General features: G+C 36.5%; 1 protein-coding gene across 1 annotated transcript in view; it reads right to left on the bottom strand.

Annotated features, from left to right (window-relative positions):
- Positions 1–1,587: 1,587 nt before the first annotated feature.
- The window catches only part of LOC127416627 (PTB-containing, cubilin and LRP1-interacting protein-like), a 39,176-nt gene continuing 18,084 nt past the window's right edge, over positions 1,588–22,679 (bottom strand). Inside the window, exons 2-3 of the mRNA XM_051656071.1 lie at positions 19,911–20,057; positions 1,588–2,098 (exon numbers count right to left, since the gene is read on the bottom strand). Coding sequence (XP_051512031.1) covers positions 1,610–2,098; positions 19,911–20,057 — 636 coding nt within the window. The 3' untranslated portion in view covers positions 1,588–1,609. The remainder of the gene's footprint in view (positions 2,099–19,910; positions 20,058–22,679) is intronic.

The following is a 22,679-nucleotide window of genomic DNA, read 5'->3' as shown; positions in this document are numbered from 1 at the left end:
TAAAACCAAACAAATTTAAAGAAAATGGTCCATTTTTTTGTGTGTGTATGTTTTCAGATACCATATGTGAACAAATTCAAGGAATTTTATTCCAATTGGATTAAGTAAAAATAAATAAATAATAAAAGTAAAGAAAAAAAAAGTAGTCCAGGTCAAAATGAATGGACAGCATCAAAAGGGTTGTCATTTTTCAGTAAAATTTTGATGTATTTTGCATGTTTATATACGTATGAGAGTAGCTTATTCGTGAACTGTTTTTTAGCACTAAACAACGCAAATTCTCAAAGGAACGCACGAACATGAACATACTCTTTTAGAGTTCATAAACGTACAACGGACGTCAAGATTTTCAATGAAAAAAGACTTGAATTGTTTGGAAAATCTAGTGAAATCGTGAATAGTGAAATAGTGAAAATCTTGACATCTGTTGCACATGCATGAGAGAAGCTCATTCACAGTAGCACTCATGATTTTTGACACGACTGTGATATAAACTACAGGCTGTCAGCTATTTTAAAAACAGGACAAGTTCCTGATATGTCCTGTCCCAGCTTTTTGTTTTAATAAGAAATATGTAAACACAAGAAAGAAAATGGCAAAGTGATTTCTTGGGGTCTTTAAAATGCAACAGCCCTGCATGAATGAATGTACTGATTTATCACTGGAACATCTCACTTTCATTCATCACACACTAGTATTTCTAAACTCTTTGCTTGTTCAAAAATACACACTCCTCATGCACACATAAACACACTTAACTACAATGACCAGACAAGCAGACATGTACACTCTTGCAACCTCTAGCTTGTTGTAGAGAACTCGTTCCATAGTTATTCAAAGGCTCATGAGCTGCAGGCAAACTACATCACATACTGACATTTGGTATCCTTAAAACAACAACAACAACAAAAACATACAAATTGATGCATGGTCCCTATTGGTGATGAATCTATGGCCCAATAAAGGCAAAGGAATGCCCTAGGCTGGCTGCCTGCCATAAATATCAAAATTATATAGTCTCTCTTGCTTAAACTCTACTTAGCAGAAAGAATATACCTCTCTGATATCTAAAAAATGACCCCTTAGAAGGTATTTCAAGAATCACCCATCAAAAAGGTGAAGTAGAACAAAAGTAGAATAACAGGTAAAAGGTGTATTAATTCCCTACCACTTTTCCAAACATCATATTAAAATACAGTGACAGGGAGTGTAACCATTGTAAAGTTCAAAGTTACATATTGAAGTGTTGTACCTTAGTGAAGTCGTAATTATTTCTCTGTAAATGCTTTAGTAAAATGGGCACAATCTGATTTAAAAAGGCAGACGTTAGCTTACTAGTTGTTTTGCTTCTTAGTAATTTCTTTTCCAGGTCACAACTGTCCCATTTGCATTGCCTTTTCCTTGTGGTTTTGTTTCATTTTTGTCATTTTTGTTTGTTTTTCTGAATGTTCTATTATGGCACAATGACAAGAGAGAGAGAGAGAGAGAGAGAGAGAGAGAGAGAGTGTGTTAAACCAATACACCAGTACCAGTACTATCTCACACTTATACTCCCTCACCCCCCCAACCCCACCCCTAACTTTACAGAAGCTCCCACCCCCACCCCTCCTCAGGCATCGTCAGGTGTGCTAGAATCTTCGGGAAACTCGTCGGATGATCCGCTCTTGTGGATACGTCCGTCACTGCGCATGCTGTGGAAGGTTTTCTTAAAAGCTTCCATCATGGAGTGGGCCAGTTTTTTCGCCTCTAATTTACTCTCGCATTCCACAGCATGGCAGTCCATCTGGAACGTCAGATCATCGTTGATTTGCCGGTAGATCCACGCAAACACGTTCGGGCTAATGTTGTGGTCTGCTGTGCAATATGCAATGCGAGCCACCTGAAAGGTGTCCATGGCAACTGAAGCCTCACCCCGCCCATCCAGGTGATGCAGTCGTACCTGGAAAGGACGGATCTCAAGTATGGCATTGCAAGAGGCGATGGAGTCATCGTCGGCGAAAGAATTTTGCTTTGAGTCCCATAATCCCACAACTGCCGACTCTGTGCAGCCAGAGAGGAACTGAGTGCCGGAAATAGTAACTTTGCCCAGGTAGGTCACCTAGTAAAGGCAAACACACCACACAAACATTGAAAAGATAAGTTACAGGTATAAGTTCACACATCTACTGCAACTGCACTGAAAAATAAATAAATAAATAAAAGATTATTTGGCTCAACAACCATAACATATGAAAATAAATTGCTTCTAATCAGAAACGTACATTTTTAAGTTTACTTAATTTGCATTAATGCATACAACACAAATGTCAATTATAAAGTGAACATAAAGTTACATAAACAACTGTTACTTCCTTGAACTTCTTTGCCTGAAAAAATCCATAAAATTAAGATTTTAAATACTACTAACTCAAACAATCAAGTACAGAACTAAGGTTGTGTGGAATACCCATAATCCCTTGCACAATAATTTAAGCATGTTTGTTTGGTCAAAAGCAGGGGTCGGCAACCTATGGCACACGTGCCAACGGGGTAATCACTGGCATGCCAGCAACTGCAAGAGAGGAGTAGACTATTTTATTTATATGAAATTCTGCACCTGCATTCCAAACTACATCTTGATGTAATCCTTCCTCATGATCACCCAGCATGTTTTCATGAGCTGAATGGGAAGCTAAGCAAAAAGTTAAAATGTGATGAGACTGCAGTATACCCAACAGACTCGTGCAGTGCATGCAAGCCATTCAAGCATCACGAGCCGGCAGCGCTTTACTTTCGGTTAATCGCACACGGGTAACTTTGCTTCGGTCAGGCTGCGCGGATGACAGCCTACACTCCATGTTTCATTCGTTTCTTTTTGCTTTCAGAACAACATGTGATGTAATAAGGAAAACACCACTATTAATCCTTGAGATTTCAAACCCAGCATATGGGTACACCGTCCTTAAACCATAGTCACACTCAAAATTACATTAAATGATTTAAAGAGAAAATATAAACCCACATCGTGGGGTTCAAAAATCTGAGTCTATTCAAAATTGAAATTAAACCTGGAAATAGTTTTAGGATTCACCAAATAGGGCTAAATAGTTGATCGGCTTGTGACGCGCGAATGGCTTGCAGGTGCAGTGTGAGTCTCGTCACACTTTAATAGTTTTTTAGTCTCCCATTCAGCTGATGAAAAAGCGCTGCGTGATCATGAGGAAGGATTTCATCAAGATGTAGATTGGAATGCAGGTGCGAAAAACTTCATATTAATAAAATAGTCTGCTCCTCTCTCGCTGTTGCTTACGTGCTATTGATTACCCCTCTGTGATTTTGAAAAATGTATGATATTAGAAATATTTAAGATTCCACACAATTTCATGATCAGTAATCAAATAAGCAAATTTGTGACATTTAACTGTGTTAACCCATTTTGTACAAAAGGACAGGTTTTCTTTCATTAAAGCACACATAATTATATCATAATATAATTATACATAAACTGTTATGCTGATAATATAATTTGTAATAAAAAATAAACTATTAAATTAGAAAGGGTTGCTGACCCCTGGTCAAAAGGAATGTATTGGGGCATTGAATAAGCTGGTATTAAGAATTTATAGAGATTTTAGCTCATTTTAGTATTATTGATGTTGTTTTACTGTAATTAGTTGTTTCAAGTAAAGTCACTATTAGGGTGATTAGTGTTCACTTTGGTTAAGTTGGATCCAGTTCAATCCATGTGTTTTTTTTTTCTTTGTGCATTTGAATCTGCACAGCTGAATATAAGCACTTCTTTGGGAAATCAAGTTTAATGTCAGACCTCAGTCATTATTTTATTTTGAGCCTACTCAATTAAGTAGAAACTGAAATATAAATGTTAATTTAAAACAACATGCTATTAGTTTTTAAATCTTATTCATGTAACATACCTTTTTAAGTAAATAAAGTTGAATGAACTGATACATTTGTGTATATCTAACAAAGGTTTTCTAGTTATGCTGACATAAAATGACCATAAAATGAGTTGAATTTGCTTTAAAAAAGTTTGATGCAAAATTGCTACATATATATTTTAAGTAAATCCAACAAAGTTTTTTCAGGGTGTATTCTAAACTTATTTCTATCTATGAATGACAGAAAAATGTATACAAGTAAAATCTTTTTAACTGTATTACAGTTATTTTTAGAATGATCATCAGTGACTTAGCAACACTTTAAGCTAAGGTAATTTAGTGTAGGAATTCACCACTCACCATTAATCAAGTTATTAAATCAACTTTTGTTGGTTTTTAGTTTTTTGTTGTTTTTTTTTTTTTGTTTGTTTTTTTGACCAGAAACAAAATGTATGAAACCAACATTAATACCACAAGATATAATTTCTAAGAATTTGGAACATGAGTCTTAAAATTTTCCGTATATTTCACCTCTAATCCAATGCCCAAACCTAAACCTAACCATAAAGCTAAATATGGAATAAGTCACCAAATTTGTTCACAGATGTTTCCTTTCAAGTGTCGAAACAGTTACAGAGAAAACAAATATTCCAGAGAATATGAGCAATTGTGAATACCTGTTCTTGTTAAAGTGTTTGCAAGTGTGTGCTTTTGGCAAGGATTTGGGAAGAAAAAATGGAACTACAGAAGAAAAAATCTGTGCGTCTGGCTGTCTGTTTCCTATTCCAGACATTCTGTTTAGTCTGTAACCGCAAGGTCTAAATCTGGCCTTGCTTTCTCCTTCTCTTTATTCAACTCGCAGTGTCGACATTTAGAGAATGTGTTTTTTTTTATTGCTGTAACTGTTCAAACTTTGAAAAAAAAAACAAAAAAAAAAAACATCTGCAGCAAGGGCACAAACATCTGTGCTGTACTTAATAATGGAACTGCATACCAGACTAAACGTTACAACGCAAAGTCATCGCTCTTATAAACAGGACTCTATTGCCACTCTTTCCAGATGAGTCTTTTTCTTTCTTTATCTCTTTCGTTCTCTCAAACTGAAATGAGGCCTTGCTGTGAGCTGGGAGAGGAAATACCAGTAATATCTCCTCTCTTCTGAAAACGATTTACATCAGAGAGAGAGAGAGAGAAAGAGAGAAGGAATGAGAAAGGGGATGTGTGTTCTCTTCTGGAAGAAGTGTTGGAAAACATTAGACCTGAAAGAAATGAAACCACCATGACTAACAGATACGATAGAGAGTATGCGTGTTTGTGTGTTTCCCAATACCTGATGGTTAACATTAATCCTTATTATCGTCAACGGAAACTACCAACTCAGACTGGGAGAAAAATAAATTGTTAGCTAAAAAAAAATGTAAACCAAGCTTAAAAAAGAATTCAAACTAAACTGTAACTATAATGTGCACTATATGAAAACTAAATAGAATTATAGAACATTTTTAAATCAATGCTGGATGGTTTGACAGCCTACTCAGGCAGTCTGACTGACATTACAAACCTCTGACCACAATTTGTTATATTACGTAATGGAAGTTAATATGCTGTTTCTTTGTGCACTTGACTAATAAAGTTATTATTATTGTATTATATTGACTGCCATAGTTTTTTACAGTAAGAAATAATAATAAAAATAAAAACAAATCTGTAATAATAAAAAAGTAGTTTAAAATATAATTATTTATTTTTTATTTCTAAGAAATAAGGATTGTAGGGCATTATTTTCTGTAAAACAAAAGTTCTATACAAAGAAATTTGAACTGAATTGAAATGGTTTCTCTTCAGGTTTATACAACTACCATTAGTGTGTAGAAAAAAAGGCACACTAACTTGATACAAAATAAATATATTCCAGATAATATTTTAATTATTTAGTTTGGCTTTAATATATCGACAATGTTAAAAACAATGATTTAATGTCTTTATAATATCACGCTTACAATATTTCTCACACAGGGAGTTCTTCGTATCATCATATTTCCTTGGCATCAAAAAGATTGAAAACATCTGATCTTAAAGATACCATTAGTGAGGTAAAAGCATGTGTGAAAATTAAAGTTTGGAGCAAAGTTGGACCTGTAATTACAAATCAAGACTTTGCATACAGTGCATTCAGCAAGTATTTAGACCCCTTCATTTTTCTCAGATTTTATGTTGCAGCCTTATGCAAAAATGCTTTAATTATTTATTTTTTTCACATCAATCTACAATCCATACCCCATAATGACAAAGCAATAACCTTGAACCTAAGATTTTTTATAACTTTGCAAATTTATTATAAAGAAAAAACAAATATCACACTGACATAAGTTTTCAGACCATTTGCTATGACACTTGAAATTTTGCTCATGTACATCCCATTTCTCTGGATCATCTTTGAGATGTTTCTACACTTTGACTGGAGTCCACCTGTGGCACATTCAATTGATTAGACATGATTTGGAAAGGCACACACCTGTCTATATAAGGTCTCACAGTTGAAAATGCATATCAGACCAAAAACCAAGCCATGAGGTCAAAGGAACTGCATGCAGAGCTCAGAGACAGGATTGTGTCGAGGCACAGATCTGGCAAAGGCTACAAAAATATTTCGGCTGAATTGAAGGTTCCCAAGAGCACAGTGGCCTCCATAATTCTTAAATGTAAGAAGTTTGGAACAACCAGGACTCTTCCTAGAGCTGGCCGCCCGGCCAAACTGAGCAACTGGGGGAGAAGGGCCTTGGTAAGAGAGGTGACCAAGAACCCGATGGTCACTCTTGCTGAGCTCTAGAGATCATATGTGTAGATGGGAGAAACTTGCAGAATGACAACCATCACTGCAACACTTCACCGATCTGGGCTTTATGGCAGAGTGGCCAGACGGAAGCCTCTACTCAGTGCAAGACTGAGTAAATCCCGCTTGGAATTTGCAAATAAGCACCTAAAGGACTCTCAGACAGTGAGAAATAAGATTCTCTGGTCTGATCAAAGGAAGACTGAACTGTTTGGCCTCAATTCCAAGCGTCATGTCTGGAGGAAACCAGGCAACGCTCATCACATGCGCAATACAATCCTAACGGTGAAGCATGGTGGTGGTTGCATCATGCTATGGGGGTGCTTTTCAGTGGCAGGGACTGGGGGACTGGTCAGAGTTGAAGGAAAGCTGAACGCAGCAAAATACAGAGATATCCTTAATGAAAACCTGGTCCAGAGTGCTCAGGACCTCAGACAGAGCCGAAAGTTCACCTTCCAACAGGACAATGACCCTAAACACACAGCCAAGACAACGCAATTGTGGCTTAGGGACAACTCTGTGAATGTCCTTGAGTGGCCCAGCCAGAGCCTGAACTTGAACCCAATCGAACATCTCTGGAGAGACCTGACAATGGCTGTGCACCGACGGTCCCCATCCAACCTGACAGAGCATGAGAGGATCTGCAGAGAAGAATGGCAGAAAATCCCCAAATCCATGTGTGCAAAGCTTGACGCATCATACCCAAAAAGACTTGAGGCTGTAATTGCTGCCAAAGGTGCTTCAACTAAGTAACGAGTTAAGGATCTTAATACTTATGTCAATGTGATATTTCAGTTTTTTCTTTATAATAAATTTGCAAAGCTATCAAAAATCTGGCTTTTGCTTTGTCATTATGGGGTATGGAGTGTAGATTGATGTGAGAAAAAAATAAAATAATTTAAAGCATTTTAGCATAAGGCTGCAACATAACAAAATGTGAAAAAAAATAAAAAATGAAGGGGTCTGAAAACTTTATGAATGCACTGTACATCATGGAAATAGACAGGTAATCAGTGGCTGGCTAGGGCTTCAAAAATTCAGCGTCTGAAAGTTGAAATTGTTTGAACTTTGAAAGTTGACACAAGCCATGTGAAAGGACCTTAATGCTTTAAATAAAAGCAAAACTGAAAAAGATCTGAAACTCAAATTAAATTGTAAGTAGAAACTGTTAAAAGGAAAAACAAAATAAAACCTTTTCAAAACTTTAACAACCTTGACCCTTATTCTTCTATCACATTTTTAAATCCTGTGTGTATTTCAATGCAGATCTGACTAAATACAAACTAGTGTTTTTCTAAGAGCATGTATTCATACACACAAATGCTGTTGGTTGCTGGGTGTGTCTGTCTGAGTGCGTGTTCCTCAAAGAAGAAAACCGTGAAAAATAATTAAACACTAACGCAGATTCATGCTTTTCAGTCACCACGGAGTCTAGACACCAACAGAGCGTTCATTCATCTTTCCATTCTCTGACCTCCACACAGAGTTGGCTTTCAACAATAAAGTTCTTCCAGATCATTGATGCACAGCTCTCATAAATAGTGAGCTAAATTAATGTGGAATTCCTTAATCTTAGATGAGATCTAGGTACCATTTGCCTCCCTCCACTTTTTGGGACACAATCAATACCCATGTTTAAAGTGCCTGCTACAAATAAACAAACAGTTTAAGAAAACCACACACACAAACATGCACACAGCTGTGCAAAGGACATGGAGAAACAATATTGTTTGTGTTAAGATTGCTACACATCATTTTGCCGCTATTACCATAATCACAATGAGTCAGAGATTCCCATTTTTTTTTTTTTTTTTTTTTGAGATAGGTGACAAAGCTAAAAAATTATACATCAAAATTTTTGAGACTTTTCATTATGTATTATTCTTTATATTGATGTATTTGCCCTGGAATGGCTGAAAAGAAAAAGATTTGGCTTGATTTCATCCATTGTAGCCAAGTAGATTCAAAATGTAAAATGCAAGAAATAAAATAGTCAAAAAACAAGTTTAAAATAATCAAGACATGTTTCCATATTTTATTTACTAAATGAACACAAGGTGTAAATGTAATTTTCATTTAATTCACCTATAACAATTCAAAGTAATAAACTGCAATATTTACCTACATTTTTAGTAAAACATTTTTTATATATGAAAAATGCCATTTTTGAGTAATGATGCAAATGAGTCTTTGAATCAGTTTTGAATCAATTTTTAAATTAATCAAATGTAAAAAACTTTTGCTACTGAAGTTTGAATCAGAGATGCTACTACAACGTCTGATGCTTTTAGGAAACTTAATGAATAGATAAATAGCGCAATATAATCGTTTCACAAAATCAGCGAGTTTCACAAAGTTGCTTAATTTTATATCGCCCGTAAAATCATAGTGAATAGGCTATGTTGTAAATATGTTTTGCCAACCAGTCCTATTTTATATTCAGAATTTCAAAATCAGCACATAAATACATAAATAAATACCCCGCAAAACAAATAATTCCAGGACACACTCTGTTTACATGCAGTTTTGCCTAATTTTTCCAGCAGGTGGCGGTGTTATGAACAACAATCAAGTTGGTGCTCATATCTCTTTTTGCGAAAACTCCATGTATAATTCAGAAAAAGAATTCCTCACCAGCTCGGCATTCCAGAGCAGGATGGTAATGTTTAAGCCTGCTCGCAAAATAAGAGCCACACGAGTCCACCAACACAGCTGCACAATGAGGGCATGTAGTAATATACACCATTCATGCCACAACATTAAAACCAACTGCCCAATATTGTGTATGTCCCCCTTGTGCTGAAAATAACAGAGCCAACTCACATCTCAGAATAGCATTCTGAGGTGCTATTCTTCTCACCACAATTGTACAGAGCGGTTATCTGAGTTACCGTAGACTCTGTCAGTTCTAATCAGTCTGGCCATTCTCTGTTGATCTCTCTCATCAACAAGGCGTTTCCATCCACAGAACTGCCGCTCATTGGATTTTTTTAGTTTTTTTGTTTTTGGCACCATTCTGAGTAAATTCTAGAGACTGTTGTGTGTGAAATTCCCAGGAGATCTGCAGTTATAGAAATACTCAAACCAGCCCATCTGGCACCAACAATCATGCCACGGTCTAAATCACTGAGATTACATTTTTTCCCCATTCTGATGGTTGATGTGAACAATAACTGAAGCTCCTGACCCGTATCTGCATGATTTTATACACTGCACTGCTGCCACACAATGGGCTGATTAGATAATCGCATGGATGATTGTTGATGCCAGACGGGCTGGTATGAGTATTTTTGTATCTGCTGATCTCCTGGGATTTTCACACACAACAGTCTCTAGAATTTACTCAGAATGGTGCCAAAAACAAAAAACATACAAGAGTGGCAGATCTTTGGACGGAAATGCCTTGTTGATGAGAGAGGTCAACAGAGAATGGCCAGAATGGTTCGAACTGACAAAGTCTACGGTAACTCAGATAACCGCTCTGTACAATTGTGGTAAGAAGAATAGCATCTCAGAATGCTATTCTGAGATGTGAGTTGGCTCTGTTTTGGCAGCACAAGGGGGACATACACAATATTAGGCAGTTGGTTTTAATGTTGTGGCATGAATGGTGTATATTACTACATGCTCTCATTGTGCAGCTGTGTTGGTGGACTCGTATGGCTCTTATTTTGCGAGCAGGCTTAAACATTACCATCCTGCTCTGGAATGCCGAGCTGGTGAGGAATTCTTTTTCTGAATTATACATGGAGTTTTCGCAAAAAGAGCGAAAAGTCCACATGAAAGCATCGACATAATCTTACAATCATCTGAATGATGCGTCACTGTGTATTATGAGTCACCCTCCCTTACTGTGCTATAACCCAGACACTGCTGAAGTCTAAGGCCAGACACATACTCCACCGAAGTACGCAAACACAGATGCTTCTAGCCATTCAAGCTCGATTTTATACATCATTGCATTCACAAATTGCTCAGACAGACATAATAACGTACATAACGCAAGTATGCATTGCATTCTCATTTTCACTTTTTCTATGGTTAGCAACTACTGTAAACAGTATCTTTGTTAACATGATTTTAGTGTGATAAAATCACTTACTAACCTTTTCTGTGTAAATATGTAGCCAATTTCACAACTTTGTTGCCATGACGATGTGATGTCAAGAAACCCTAAAACGACTGTAAATATGACAATTTAAAGACCTTTACATTTCAAATAAGACATGAGTTTTAACAGAAGAATTAATGTAAATGCTTTTATAAAATTATAAGCTTCACATTTCTGTGTTTCAACCCTCCAAAAATTAGCCACACTGTAACCTGTAACTTGTACTGAACCTGGAATTCCTTTAAATAAATGTTTATAGCAACTCACCTGAATAATAACAGAACTGGTTGAATTTCACAGACATTTCAAGTGAACCATTTAGTCCTCTTGACTACTGAAGATTGTTACCACCAGACTAAACCAAGAGCGCACATCAAGTATGTTCAACTGGACCCCACATTGGCAAAGCGTTAGACGAGCATTTTTGTGTATGTAACAAGAAGTATACATGGAGTATGCAAGTACACAATCATATGAATGCTTGGGCAACGTATTGCAACATACAGGAGTACATGAATACAAATGCTTATAGCTCAATTTCAAACATTGTTGCATTCCCAAATGTACCAGAAAGCAAGGACACTTGCACTACTGTGATGACAACAAATAGATTTATCTTCAAAAGTCTGTCCCATTAAACTGGATGTGTTATTATTCAGGTAGCTACTGTATCTATAAAACATGCCGGCAGTTTAACCTGAGAAAATGGATCACAGAAGACTTCCTACCATTATTTCCCACCATAGCACCCCTTGCGGCAATGCTCAAAATGCAACATGTACTTACTAGGGATGCAAATTATAAAAATGTATAATTACATTTCAATTAAATTATAATAAAATTCTTAATTGACAATCGTTAATATTAATGAATGAAAATCTAATAATAAGTGGTTAACAGCTTGAAACTCAAAAAGTATAAGATTCGATTAAAGCTTTATTTATACAAAGTTTGATTTTTGACGGACCAACTGTTCTAATGCAAACTTGAAAATGTCAACATCGGAGAAAAATTCCTTCTGTGGATGGAAACATGAAAACATGAATCAGCCAACAAAGTAAGTGTGCATTTAGTAGGGGTGTCCATCAATTAAAAATGTTTATCAAATTAATTACATGATATGGTGATTAATTAACAGAATTAATCACAATCACATTTATAATTATTTGCTGAGAAAGACCCTCAAATAACAATAATTCAATATATAATTATCAAATAATTATAAATACTTATATTTAAATCATTATAAATATATATTATTAAAAAAATCTGAGTATTAAAATGCATTACATTATAGTGGCGAGTAAAGCATTGATAATACAAAAGTGGCTTTAGAAGGCAATATATTGTTCATTTCCATATTATAAACCTAACATTGGCCTACAGTCCACAACAATCCATACTGCAATTGACTTCGTCAACACGTCCAAGATTGATTTAGGGCTTGTATAAGGACGTGTCAATGTACACCAGTGTCAGATGGATGCTTTTGAAGCAGCTCACTTTTGTTGCGTCGTCTCATAAACACAGTGTTTTTAAGTTACTGTGTCAAGTTTAACATTGTTTGAAACATAGAAAAACACTTCTCGAACTCCCTGCATCCGGAATCACATTCTCATCTTGTGCTGTCTCCGTTATCAAGCAAGCATGAGTGTGTATTGTTGTCTATGAAGCTGTGCATTGCCTACACAGCTGTTTCATTTACTGCCCCCTGCTGTAAACATGTGGTACAAGCTTGAATTGATCCGATGATAGGAATATTCCATATTACAGTCCGTGGGAATGATTACTTACGTTCATTTAACAGATTATTTTTATATAATTAATCGAGCCAAATTAACGCGTTAAATCGACAGCCCTAGCATGTAGCTCACTGTTTTAATATCATTAATATAAATACATGTTAATAAATGTTTTAATAAATTATTATTAATTTACTGTTAATGTATTACTTATTTTTCCTCCCCTTTTCTCCCCAATTTTGAATGCCCAATTCCCAATGCGCTCTAAATCCTCGTGGTGGCATAGTGACTCGCCTCAATCTGGGTGGCGGAGGACGAATCTCAGTTGCCTTTGCGTCTGAGACTGTCAATCCTTGCATCTTATCACATGGCTTGTTGAGCGCGTTACCACGGACAACTCACCACGTGTCCCACCGAGAGCGAGAACCACATTATAGCGACCACGAGGAGGTTACCCCATGTGACTCTACCCTCCCTAGCAACCGGGCCAATTTGGTTGCTTAGGAGACCTGGCTGGAGTCACTCAGCACGCCCTGGATTCGAACTCGTGACTCCAGGGGTGGTAGTCAGCATCTTTACTCGCTGAGCTACCCAGGCCCCCTACAGATTAGAGTTTATTAAAACTTTGCATTGTAGATGGTGGGATATTTCAAGCCTTTTTTTTTTATTTAAAATGAAGTCAAATAATAACTTACAGTACCTCTATAATGGTCATGGAGAATGTACTTGCACGCCCTCCTGGCGAGAACTGACAAGATTGTCGTTGTGGATGATAAAGTGAGACCGGCAGATCAACAATGCTTCTTGCCATGTTGTACTTTAACAAACTATCATGGTTTATGCATTAAACGTAATATTCATTTATAGAGAAATGCTTCAATATTACATTGACCAGCCGCTTCATCTATACAAGCGGTGTTTTTTATTCTGTGTTGCTGACAGGACCCGACATGCAGGACGCAAGCGGTAGTGCATGCTCTAATGGTGGATAACTGTATAGACAGTCTTTTCTCTATTTGCTGGCAGGATTATGGAACACACTTGAAATTTATCAAGGATTGATAAGCTTAATTAATAAAATTATGAATCGATGATCGATTATTTGTTGTTATTCATTAACATTCCTAGTACTTATTTTGTGTTATGAACTACATTCTGACACATTTTAAAATGCATCAACATGTGAAATCGAGCTTTCAAACTTGCATTCACATGCTTGCATAAATTATGTTCTGGGCCTAACTTAATGTGCAAAAGGTGTCACTTTATAGTCAGAAAATTCTTAATATCCCTGTATACTACACAAGTCCTCTAAACACACTGAAGGCTATTCTAAATATTTCAGTGTATTTACACAGCCTCACCATTTCTTTAAAAGCCTCTTGGAGTTCAAAATGCACTTTCAGCTTCCTGGAAAAGATGAGAAAAAGACGGAGATATCGGGAGAGAGAAAGACTGTGTTTATGCCGGATTGTGGTAAAGGCTTGAACCCCTGTATGACCCTGATCAAAGCATGGCCAATTCCACAAACCCTCAGAGTTAAGAGGAGGTTTATAAAGAAACCGCTGTTACTAACACACAACTATTAACGTACACAAAAATCAGCTTTTTATGTCATTCATCATTCCATTTCATTTGTCTAAAAACACTGGAATTGAAAATCTTGATCAAACACATATTTTGGCCCTTCACATATTTAGCTGGCTCTTACTCATCCCATCAGTCCCAGTAGTACTTGTGGTTTTGGACTCTATACTAACACCCATCGTCCTGGATACTGGAAGTTTGTATACTAAGTTCTGCTGCTGCACACCGAAGGTGTTTGTTTATCTTCTGTTTTGTTCTTTTTAGTAGTTAATTTTGTCACTCTCATCCTACTCTAATTTTCTTGCTTTTTGCGTTCTGGACTGTGACCGGTCAGCCGCAATTTGCAAGCTCTCTGACAGCTGAACACTACCTTTTGCTCGCTCTTGGTGTTTGCTGTCGTGAAATGTATCCATGATCTGCACCGTGAGATGAGTGGTTTATCACTCCAGCAGTGAACTCTTGTTTTGACATTTTATCTTTCCACTTGCACTCATTCTGTTTGGACTGTCAACACCAAACCATAGACTGTATATAAAGATGGACGACATGACAGCTCCCCACAAGTAAAGCCAAAACATCTCAATCGCGACCTGGTGGCTGGCTGCAATAAACCCCGTCCCCTCCATGTTAGGATGGGACATGAGCCATACCAAAAAATCAAAGTACACCTCAAATAAATTTTTCTCAAAAATGGTTTCTGTCATTTTAGGTAGTTCTCATCACGTTGATGGAGGCTGGACTTCTTTTCGGGAACGTTGGGAGGAGATGAAGCGTTAACTTTAACTTTGAACTTTCCATAACTGTGACTGTGTCTGTTCCAAACCGACAAAATGAGTTGTCCTGCAGTAAACTGTACTAACTGTCCAAAGGGATCTGAGGGATCATTACAGTTTTTTCGGTAAGTTAAATTTGTGCTTTGTAAGCTAATCAGTAAATTCATGTAATTAACGAGCTAAGACAACAAGCAGTCTAACGTTAGCTATGTGGAAAAAAAGCAGGTGATCGGTAGCTAGCAGTTACTAATTACTTTTTATTTTAGAAAATAATATGGTAAAAATCTGAATTATACTTTGTCTAAAGATACGGCGGCACCACCCCACGATCACTATTGGAGCAGATTCTGGCTCCAACTGACGTCATCAGCGCAAGATGGCAGCGCCCGTTTCTGGGATATTTTGGCTTCGTTTTTGTACAGTGGGAGGAAGTGGAGACGCGTCGTCCATCTTTATATACAGTCTATGCACCAAACCAACACTCTTGACTATTCTGTTGACTTGGACTCCGTTGTTGTTTGTAGCATATTGTGTATTAGCAGTAGAGGTGGGAAACTTCACTGGCCTCACGATTCATTCGATTATAAAACGATTCTCGATGCATCACGATGCATCTTGTCCTTCAATTTCTTTCTTTTTTCAGTATTTTCAAAAATGATTTTTTTCTCTCTATTTTTTCCCTTTCAGCTTTTTATTTAACAGCTGTTTTAAAAAATCAGAACGAGTCACATTACATAAACTGGTCTTTTACATTCAGTATGAGCTGTGAAAAAAACATGGAACATCCACAATATTAAATAAATGGTTCTATAGTTTAAAAGAGTATCTCAGTTTTTCAGTTTCTTTCTTTAGAACCTTGTAAAAAATCCCTTAAAAGCACAAGAAAAAAAATATTGGTTCTCCATCAGAACACACTGAATACTATTACTTCAACTGATTATATATATATGCATTGTAAATCATTTAATAGTATTTAATTATTATTTAAAATGAATTGATGCCATGCTATTCATTTTAATTTTTAACCACAACTGGAAGTTGCTGGTCCAGGATGAGAGATATATGTGCTTCTATGAGAGAGCACCTGTCAGCTTCTCCTCTCCTCACCTGCACAGGTGATAGTAAAGCAGTTTAAATAGCACAGTTGTTGCTTCAGAATTTATCAAGCGTCTCGTATGCACTGTTCCATCTGTTTACTCTGCGATTCGAAGATTGCACAACCCTGTTGCAAAAGCTACGATGGATTTCAAACCTTTATCATCAGGTGTGCGCACTGTCCTGACAAGTGAGTGACCGGCAATGACCGGCAATATAGCAAAAGCCAATGAAATGGAGAGCGCGCAAAAGTAGAGAAAGGCATCGCAAAAAAAAAGGAATTAAATAAAAACATCACCAATATCTCCCGAACCGCTGCCTCGTCATTATTTTCTTTTCAAAATTTGTGAAAGAATTTTGGATCGTAGTTTCATTCGGGCACAAACGGGCATGTGTTTGATACAGCTGAGCTGCAAACAATCGTGTTTGTGCACTTAACTTTAGTGTTTGCACTTAACTCGCTTCTTTGTTTCTACATCTGTTTTTGGCACGTGCTACTGCTCTGCCGCGATTTAAACTGAACTCAGAATCTATTCTGATTCTTTTGAGAATCAATTCAGTATCGTTTGAGTATGAATCGCGATGCATCACTGAATCGATTTTTTCCCCCACACCTAATTAGCAGTTCAATTTTTTGGTTTGCTTGTTTTGTTTACGTGTACTTTTATGTTTGAGCATTGGCTGTAAGTGCTATATGAAGTAAACATGTTATCATTATTGTCATTATTAGTGGTAGTACCTTAGTAACTTTTTAAAATGTCCTTCACGTCTTTATGTGTTAAACTTTTTTAATTAGCATAAACTTACTGAGTGCACTTTTAAGTCCAAGGCATGTCTGCATCATGAAAGAACTTTTTAAATTTTCAAATTCATGTAATTCCAAACATTTTTGGTTCATTACAGGCTCCTCTGAGGAGATGACAACATGGAATTATGAGTTTATTTTTAAAAAATAATTGTAAATATATTACTACTTTGGTAACACTTTACGATAAGGTTCCATTTCTTAACATTAGTTATTTTTTGAATATCAAATAAAAACATGAATAACAATGCACAATATATTTTACAGCATTTTTTAATCTTGGTTAATGTTAATTTCAACAGTTATTAACAGTAATGCAATACTAACTAACATGTACTAACAATGATCAATTGTGGGGGTTTTTATCAGTTAGCTGTTTACAAATATTGTTCATTGTTATTTCATGATACTTAATGCATTTACTCATGTTAACAAATGGAGCCTTATTGTAAAGCGTTACTGTAACTTTTATATAATATTCAAGTTGATTAGTTTTCAAACAGTGTAAATAGAAAGTGGACATCAGAAATAAAGATTAATTTTTAGAAATGGGAAAATATTTAAATGTTTAAAATATAAATTGTTTATGTTGATATTTTATAAAACAAACAACAAAAAACAAACAAAACAAAAACAAATTTGTCATCATTTACTCTTGATCTTTCATCATTTAAAAGAAATGCTGAGTAGAATGACAGCCTCAGTCTCCATTTTCATAGCAATTTTTTATATATACATATACATATACATATACATATATATATATATATATATATATATATATATATATATATTACACACACAAAGAAAAGTGAATGGTGACTGAAGCTGTCATTCTGCTTAACACCTCCTTTTGTGTTTCACGGAAGAAAAAGTCATATAGGTCTGGACCAACAAGAGGAAAGTAAATGACAGAATTTTCTTTTCTGGATAAATTATCCCTTTATTTGCCAGACAGAATTGTATTACTGTGACAGCCCAAGGGCCAACAGAGGGAACAACAAAATAGAGAAAAACAAGGGACGAAAAAAAATGGGTTTTAAACAGGGACAGAGCAGACAATTCACTTATGCCTCGTGCTGAGTGTGCACACACACAGCAGGCCTGATCTCCATGGAAACAGCGTATAGACTGGCTTTGTTGAGTTGTTACATAATCAAAAGGCCTCAATGGATGATTAGGTCTCCTTTCTCACTAGCTCTCTGAAATACAGCTACTGTCAAGCTAAAACACGTGGTCTGTCAGATTAATGCACTCGCCATTGGTTAAAAGCTCAATTCTAACGGTCTTCACCCAAAGTGTAGAAATGTTTGTGGTCAAGTGTGTGTGTGTGTGTGTGTGTGTGTGTGTGTGTGTGTGTGTTTAGGGTATGCTAGAGACTTTATACTCTCTGAGGTCCATGTTAAAATACACAGATGAAAATATGTGAAATGTTTCACATATTTTAGGCTCAATGAGGCGACAGTTTACTAAAACCAAGTGTGTGCCCATATTAAATTCCTTTCATGTCAGAAATGTGGCAGCAATCATTGTGGAATTTAAAATCTCAGCAAGAAAAGCCATGTTTGGAATAGCAAACTAACATGATACTCTTAATATTTCCACAGTATGCAGCATGTTTACTGTGCACAATATCCAGATTATGTGCATGCATTGAATACCAGGGATTAGAAATAGTCAGGGATTAGAAAAGGTTCAAGGAACAAAAGCAGAAAATGAAACGAACAGAATAGAAAATGGGAGCAAAAACCATTTCAATTGTTCCAGAGTGAATATTTTATTTTTAAATGCTAGTAACAGGGAATTAACATTATTATTTTGTTCCAATAATTTTCTTCATAGAGCACAGACCAAATAATTTGTAGTCTGTTTAGACTTTTTTCAAGTAAGTTTGACAGATGGCATGTAGCCTATTTTTTTATTCTAACCAGTTACCATTCTGAAAGTATTATACTTATGATAAGGTTACGGACCAAATACAAATACAGACCAAACCAAGAAGAAAAATGCAAATTACCTAAACTGACATTCCATTTCCACTGTTTACACAAAGATACATAACAAATGCTAAATACACCATAATTCAGAGATGATAACTAATGTAACTCACTGAACTTGCATGATGAGGTCATGTGACAACGTAGTACACTAAAACTTGAAATGTCAATCACTGCATAATGCCTACTGTTTCACTTACTGTAAAAAAAAAAAAAAAAAAAATAAAAAAAAAACACCTGTAGGAAGTATTCTGCAAGCAGTTTGCTAATATTCCATTCGAAACACAGCTAAAGAAAAATGAAAACTGGAGAATTGGAAGGGAGTATGACAAATATATAGAGACGTACAGTTAGAGAAAGAGAGATTGTGTTTGTCTTAACCAGCATTTTGCAATGTATGGATGCTGCTGAGGTATCCATGGCAACAGCACTACAGCTGCTTCAGCAGTGTGTTATCCTTGAGAGATTTTGTATATTTTTAGCAAATGTATTTTTCCAGTATTTCCTTCAATACATGCATAAGCTAACCAACTCAAGACTCCAGCAATAGTGTACAAGAGGTATCAAAACTAGTGCATGACTGTGACAAAATGCATGAACTAGTTTTTAAGCAAAGATCCCTTGTCTTGTGTTGGCCTGTAAATGACTTGGGTTATAACGGAGAAATCTTTAAAGTTGAATTGTGTAATTTCTCCTATGTAAAGCATTTTTTTTTTTGCTCTCTCAATTTAATGAGCAAAGACATCTGTAAGTAAGCCATTGGAAGGTTGATTTCTTCAAAACGTGCAACTCTATGGCACTTTCTAAACACTTCTTGACATGTCAAGCCCATTGGTGGCAGGTGTCCTGATCTGTGCCTGATAAGCTTACAAGGTCCTAACTATAAACATACCCCTAATTAAACCAGTAAGGTTGATCAGCCTGTCACAAAGCAAGGCACCTTGCACACCATTTTGAGGTCATTTATTTAAGAGGTCAGAGAATGCTTCAAAATCCACTGCTGGAATATTCCACCACATATGGTTGCAGACCGCAACAACAATAACCTGTAGTCTTGAACAGATTCAGGATCCAAGTGTCATTCCATACCTTATATCCTGTATGTGTGCGGTTCTTTGAATGAGGTGTGGTGGAACACAGCTCAATGGCCTCTGGCTCATGAAAGATCACTGTAGGCAACGGGTCCTTCCGGAGCGTTAGCACATTGAGTTTGGTCTTCAGCATAGTCTGTAAATGCTAGAAAAGAAAAAAATCGAAGTTTAGGTTAGAGTTTGAACCATACTGAACAAGCTACACGGGTGTCTCTGTTTAAACTTGTAAAAGATCACTTTCACAAAAAAGTTACAGTGTAAAGTTTATGACATACTTGTGTAATATTACACAGATGTCCCTCTCTCTCTCATACTCAATCTCAGGCCTTCTTTGTATTTTACCAATTTTATTTTACAATTGTTTTGAATTAAGCTGACTGTTTTATATACAGTTACTAACAGTACAAAAATTAGAAATAGCACCCAAACCCCAAAACTATTTGCTAAAGGTGATATAAATGTATAAAGCAGAGCTGGGCAAAAGTATAAATTTTTTAGATGCATCGCAGTCTTCATCTGAATGATCTCAATATTGATTCTGAAATGCCAAGGATGATCTTTCACTCTATGTGAAAACCGCCTACAATGGAAGTAAATCACTTGCATATGCGACCAACTTTCATGCAATGCGAATAAAAATTAAAAAGTGATTTGCCACAAAATTTGTACATTTTCAGAATTCACTCAGTAGTGATTTGTGTAGTATATTGGTGACGTTCAGGACAGAGAAACTTTTACTGTGTTTTGAGAGTAAAAGTTTGATTTGACTTGTAATATGATTAAATAAATAAACAATTAATTCTAATCACAAATTGCACAAATGCCATAAAACCATTAGACTCCACTTTCATTAATGTGTATTCAACCAAAACACTTCTGCGAAATGCTTGCTAAACTTCTGCTAGTCTTAAAGAGACAGTTCTGTTTTAGCAATTGTACTGCATATCAGTGTAAATGATGTACTTGTAAATAGTACAAATTATGCATGTAAACAATAAACATGTATCAAACAATGCTTTAAGACATCATATTAATTGATGGAATACATGGATTTGTAAATTTTTTGAAAAGCTACAATGTGACCAAAATTATAATAAAATAATGCTAAAATAAAATGTGTAAAATTAATATTTTCAAAATGTACAATTCAAAGGATGTATCATAACACCATTAGCTGAGAGAGAATTGCTTTCATATGAAAGCCATGCAGACATGTTAATTGAAACATACCCATATGAATTAGAATCAAATTGGTATTTCTGTATAAATAAGCATAGTTCCCAATTGTGCTGGACTACCACCTTTCTAACTCTTGAGTCATTCCGTATTGGAAGTAAACCTGCAACTCTTGTGATAGAATTTAGTAGATTAAATCCTTAACCATAAGGCAACCAATGCCCCATTGTATTTACAATCACTTACACACTGACCAGCCAGAATATGTCTGGTCATATGACCAGGCCCAGAAGAAATATGCAAGCCTTTTGCATTTTTTTTTCTTTAGCATTTTTGCACTGATTTAAGGTGAAAACTGTCAACTGCCGAATGCTGATATTCACAGTACGAATTACTATGATATTACTTTTATGCAACAGTTGTACAAAAACATGTTAACATCGAGTACATTTTAGACACAATATGGCGAGAGAAAGAGAGAGAAATAGAGAGAGTCAGAGAGAAAGGAAACGGGTGAACGACAGGGGCCACATGTATAAATGCACCTAGAGCCCAGAATCAACACTTTACTGTCAAAGAAGCAGAGGCAGGACCCAAACGCAGAGTTAAAAAATAAGGACATTTATTTTTACGAAAAAAAAAAAGCAAAACCACAATGGGGAAAAACAATAAACGTACACTACCCCGAAGGGGAAAAAGTAATCCGGGCTGGGGTAGGGGAAACAGGACAACAGGACCGACCGAACAGGGAAGGGATTGTGAACAGGACAAACCAACCAACTAGACTAACTGGAAAACAAGATGAACTGGCACTGGACAGCACACATGAGGAGACTAAAATAGGTAGAGAAATCAACAGGTTAACAAGACAGGGCAGGTGTGACTAATAAACTAATAATGGGCAAACAAGGAGGCGGGGTATGACATTCTGTGGCGGCGATACAGAAACAAAACAAAGCCACGTGCTCTCATAAGACAACAAACACCCGAATGGCATGAGCGCACATCGCCAAGACAATAAGGCAATATACGCCCATGCCAACCGACAAACAATCGGTTTGTAGCAACGGCAAGTAAAGCGATGCCATGCATTCTCATACTAAACGAAACCTGAGCGTACATCACAAGACAAAAGCCACGCGATGCACGCAACAGGTGACAAAAACAAGACAGGACACCCATGCGAGAGTTCGGCCACACACATACCCGACAACTTAGACCGAAGTGACCGAACCTCAGCACAACATGAAGACAGCTCGTGACCCGGGCACGCAACGTGAGGTGCACCCATGTTCGCGAGAGACAGACAAACTATTGACGCGAGAGCATGCTGCCAAGATGACATAAGCGCAATGCACCCACGTCAATAACAGAAAGATATGGAGCATGAGAGCCCGGATACCGACACAGACCAAACCTGAACCAGACAGGAAGTCAGGACCCAGACACCATACTCCAGACATGAAACAAGACAGACTGAAGAGCGCACGGCAGGGAATACAATCGAAACTGTGTGCTCACACAAAGACAGACAACAAAACACAAGACAGACACCTGACAGAGTGACAGGACTGTGACACTTTACAACTTT

Source organism: Myxocyprinus asiaticus, chromosome 26 (assembly GCF_019703515.2).
Source record: "Myxocyprinus asiaticus isolate MX2 ecotype Aquarium Trade chromosome 26, UBuf_Myxa_2, whole genome shotgun sequence".
Taxonomy (NCBI): Eukaryota; Metazoa; Chordata; class Actinopteri; order Cypriniformes; family Catostomidae; genus Myxocyprinus; species Myxocyprinus asiaticus.
The sequence above is the reverse complement of the archived record's forward strand: the minus strand, read 5'-3'. Positions and strand labels throughout refer to the sequence as shown.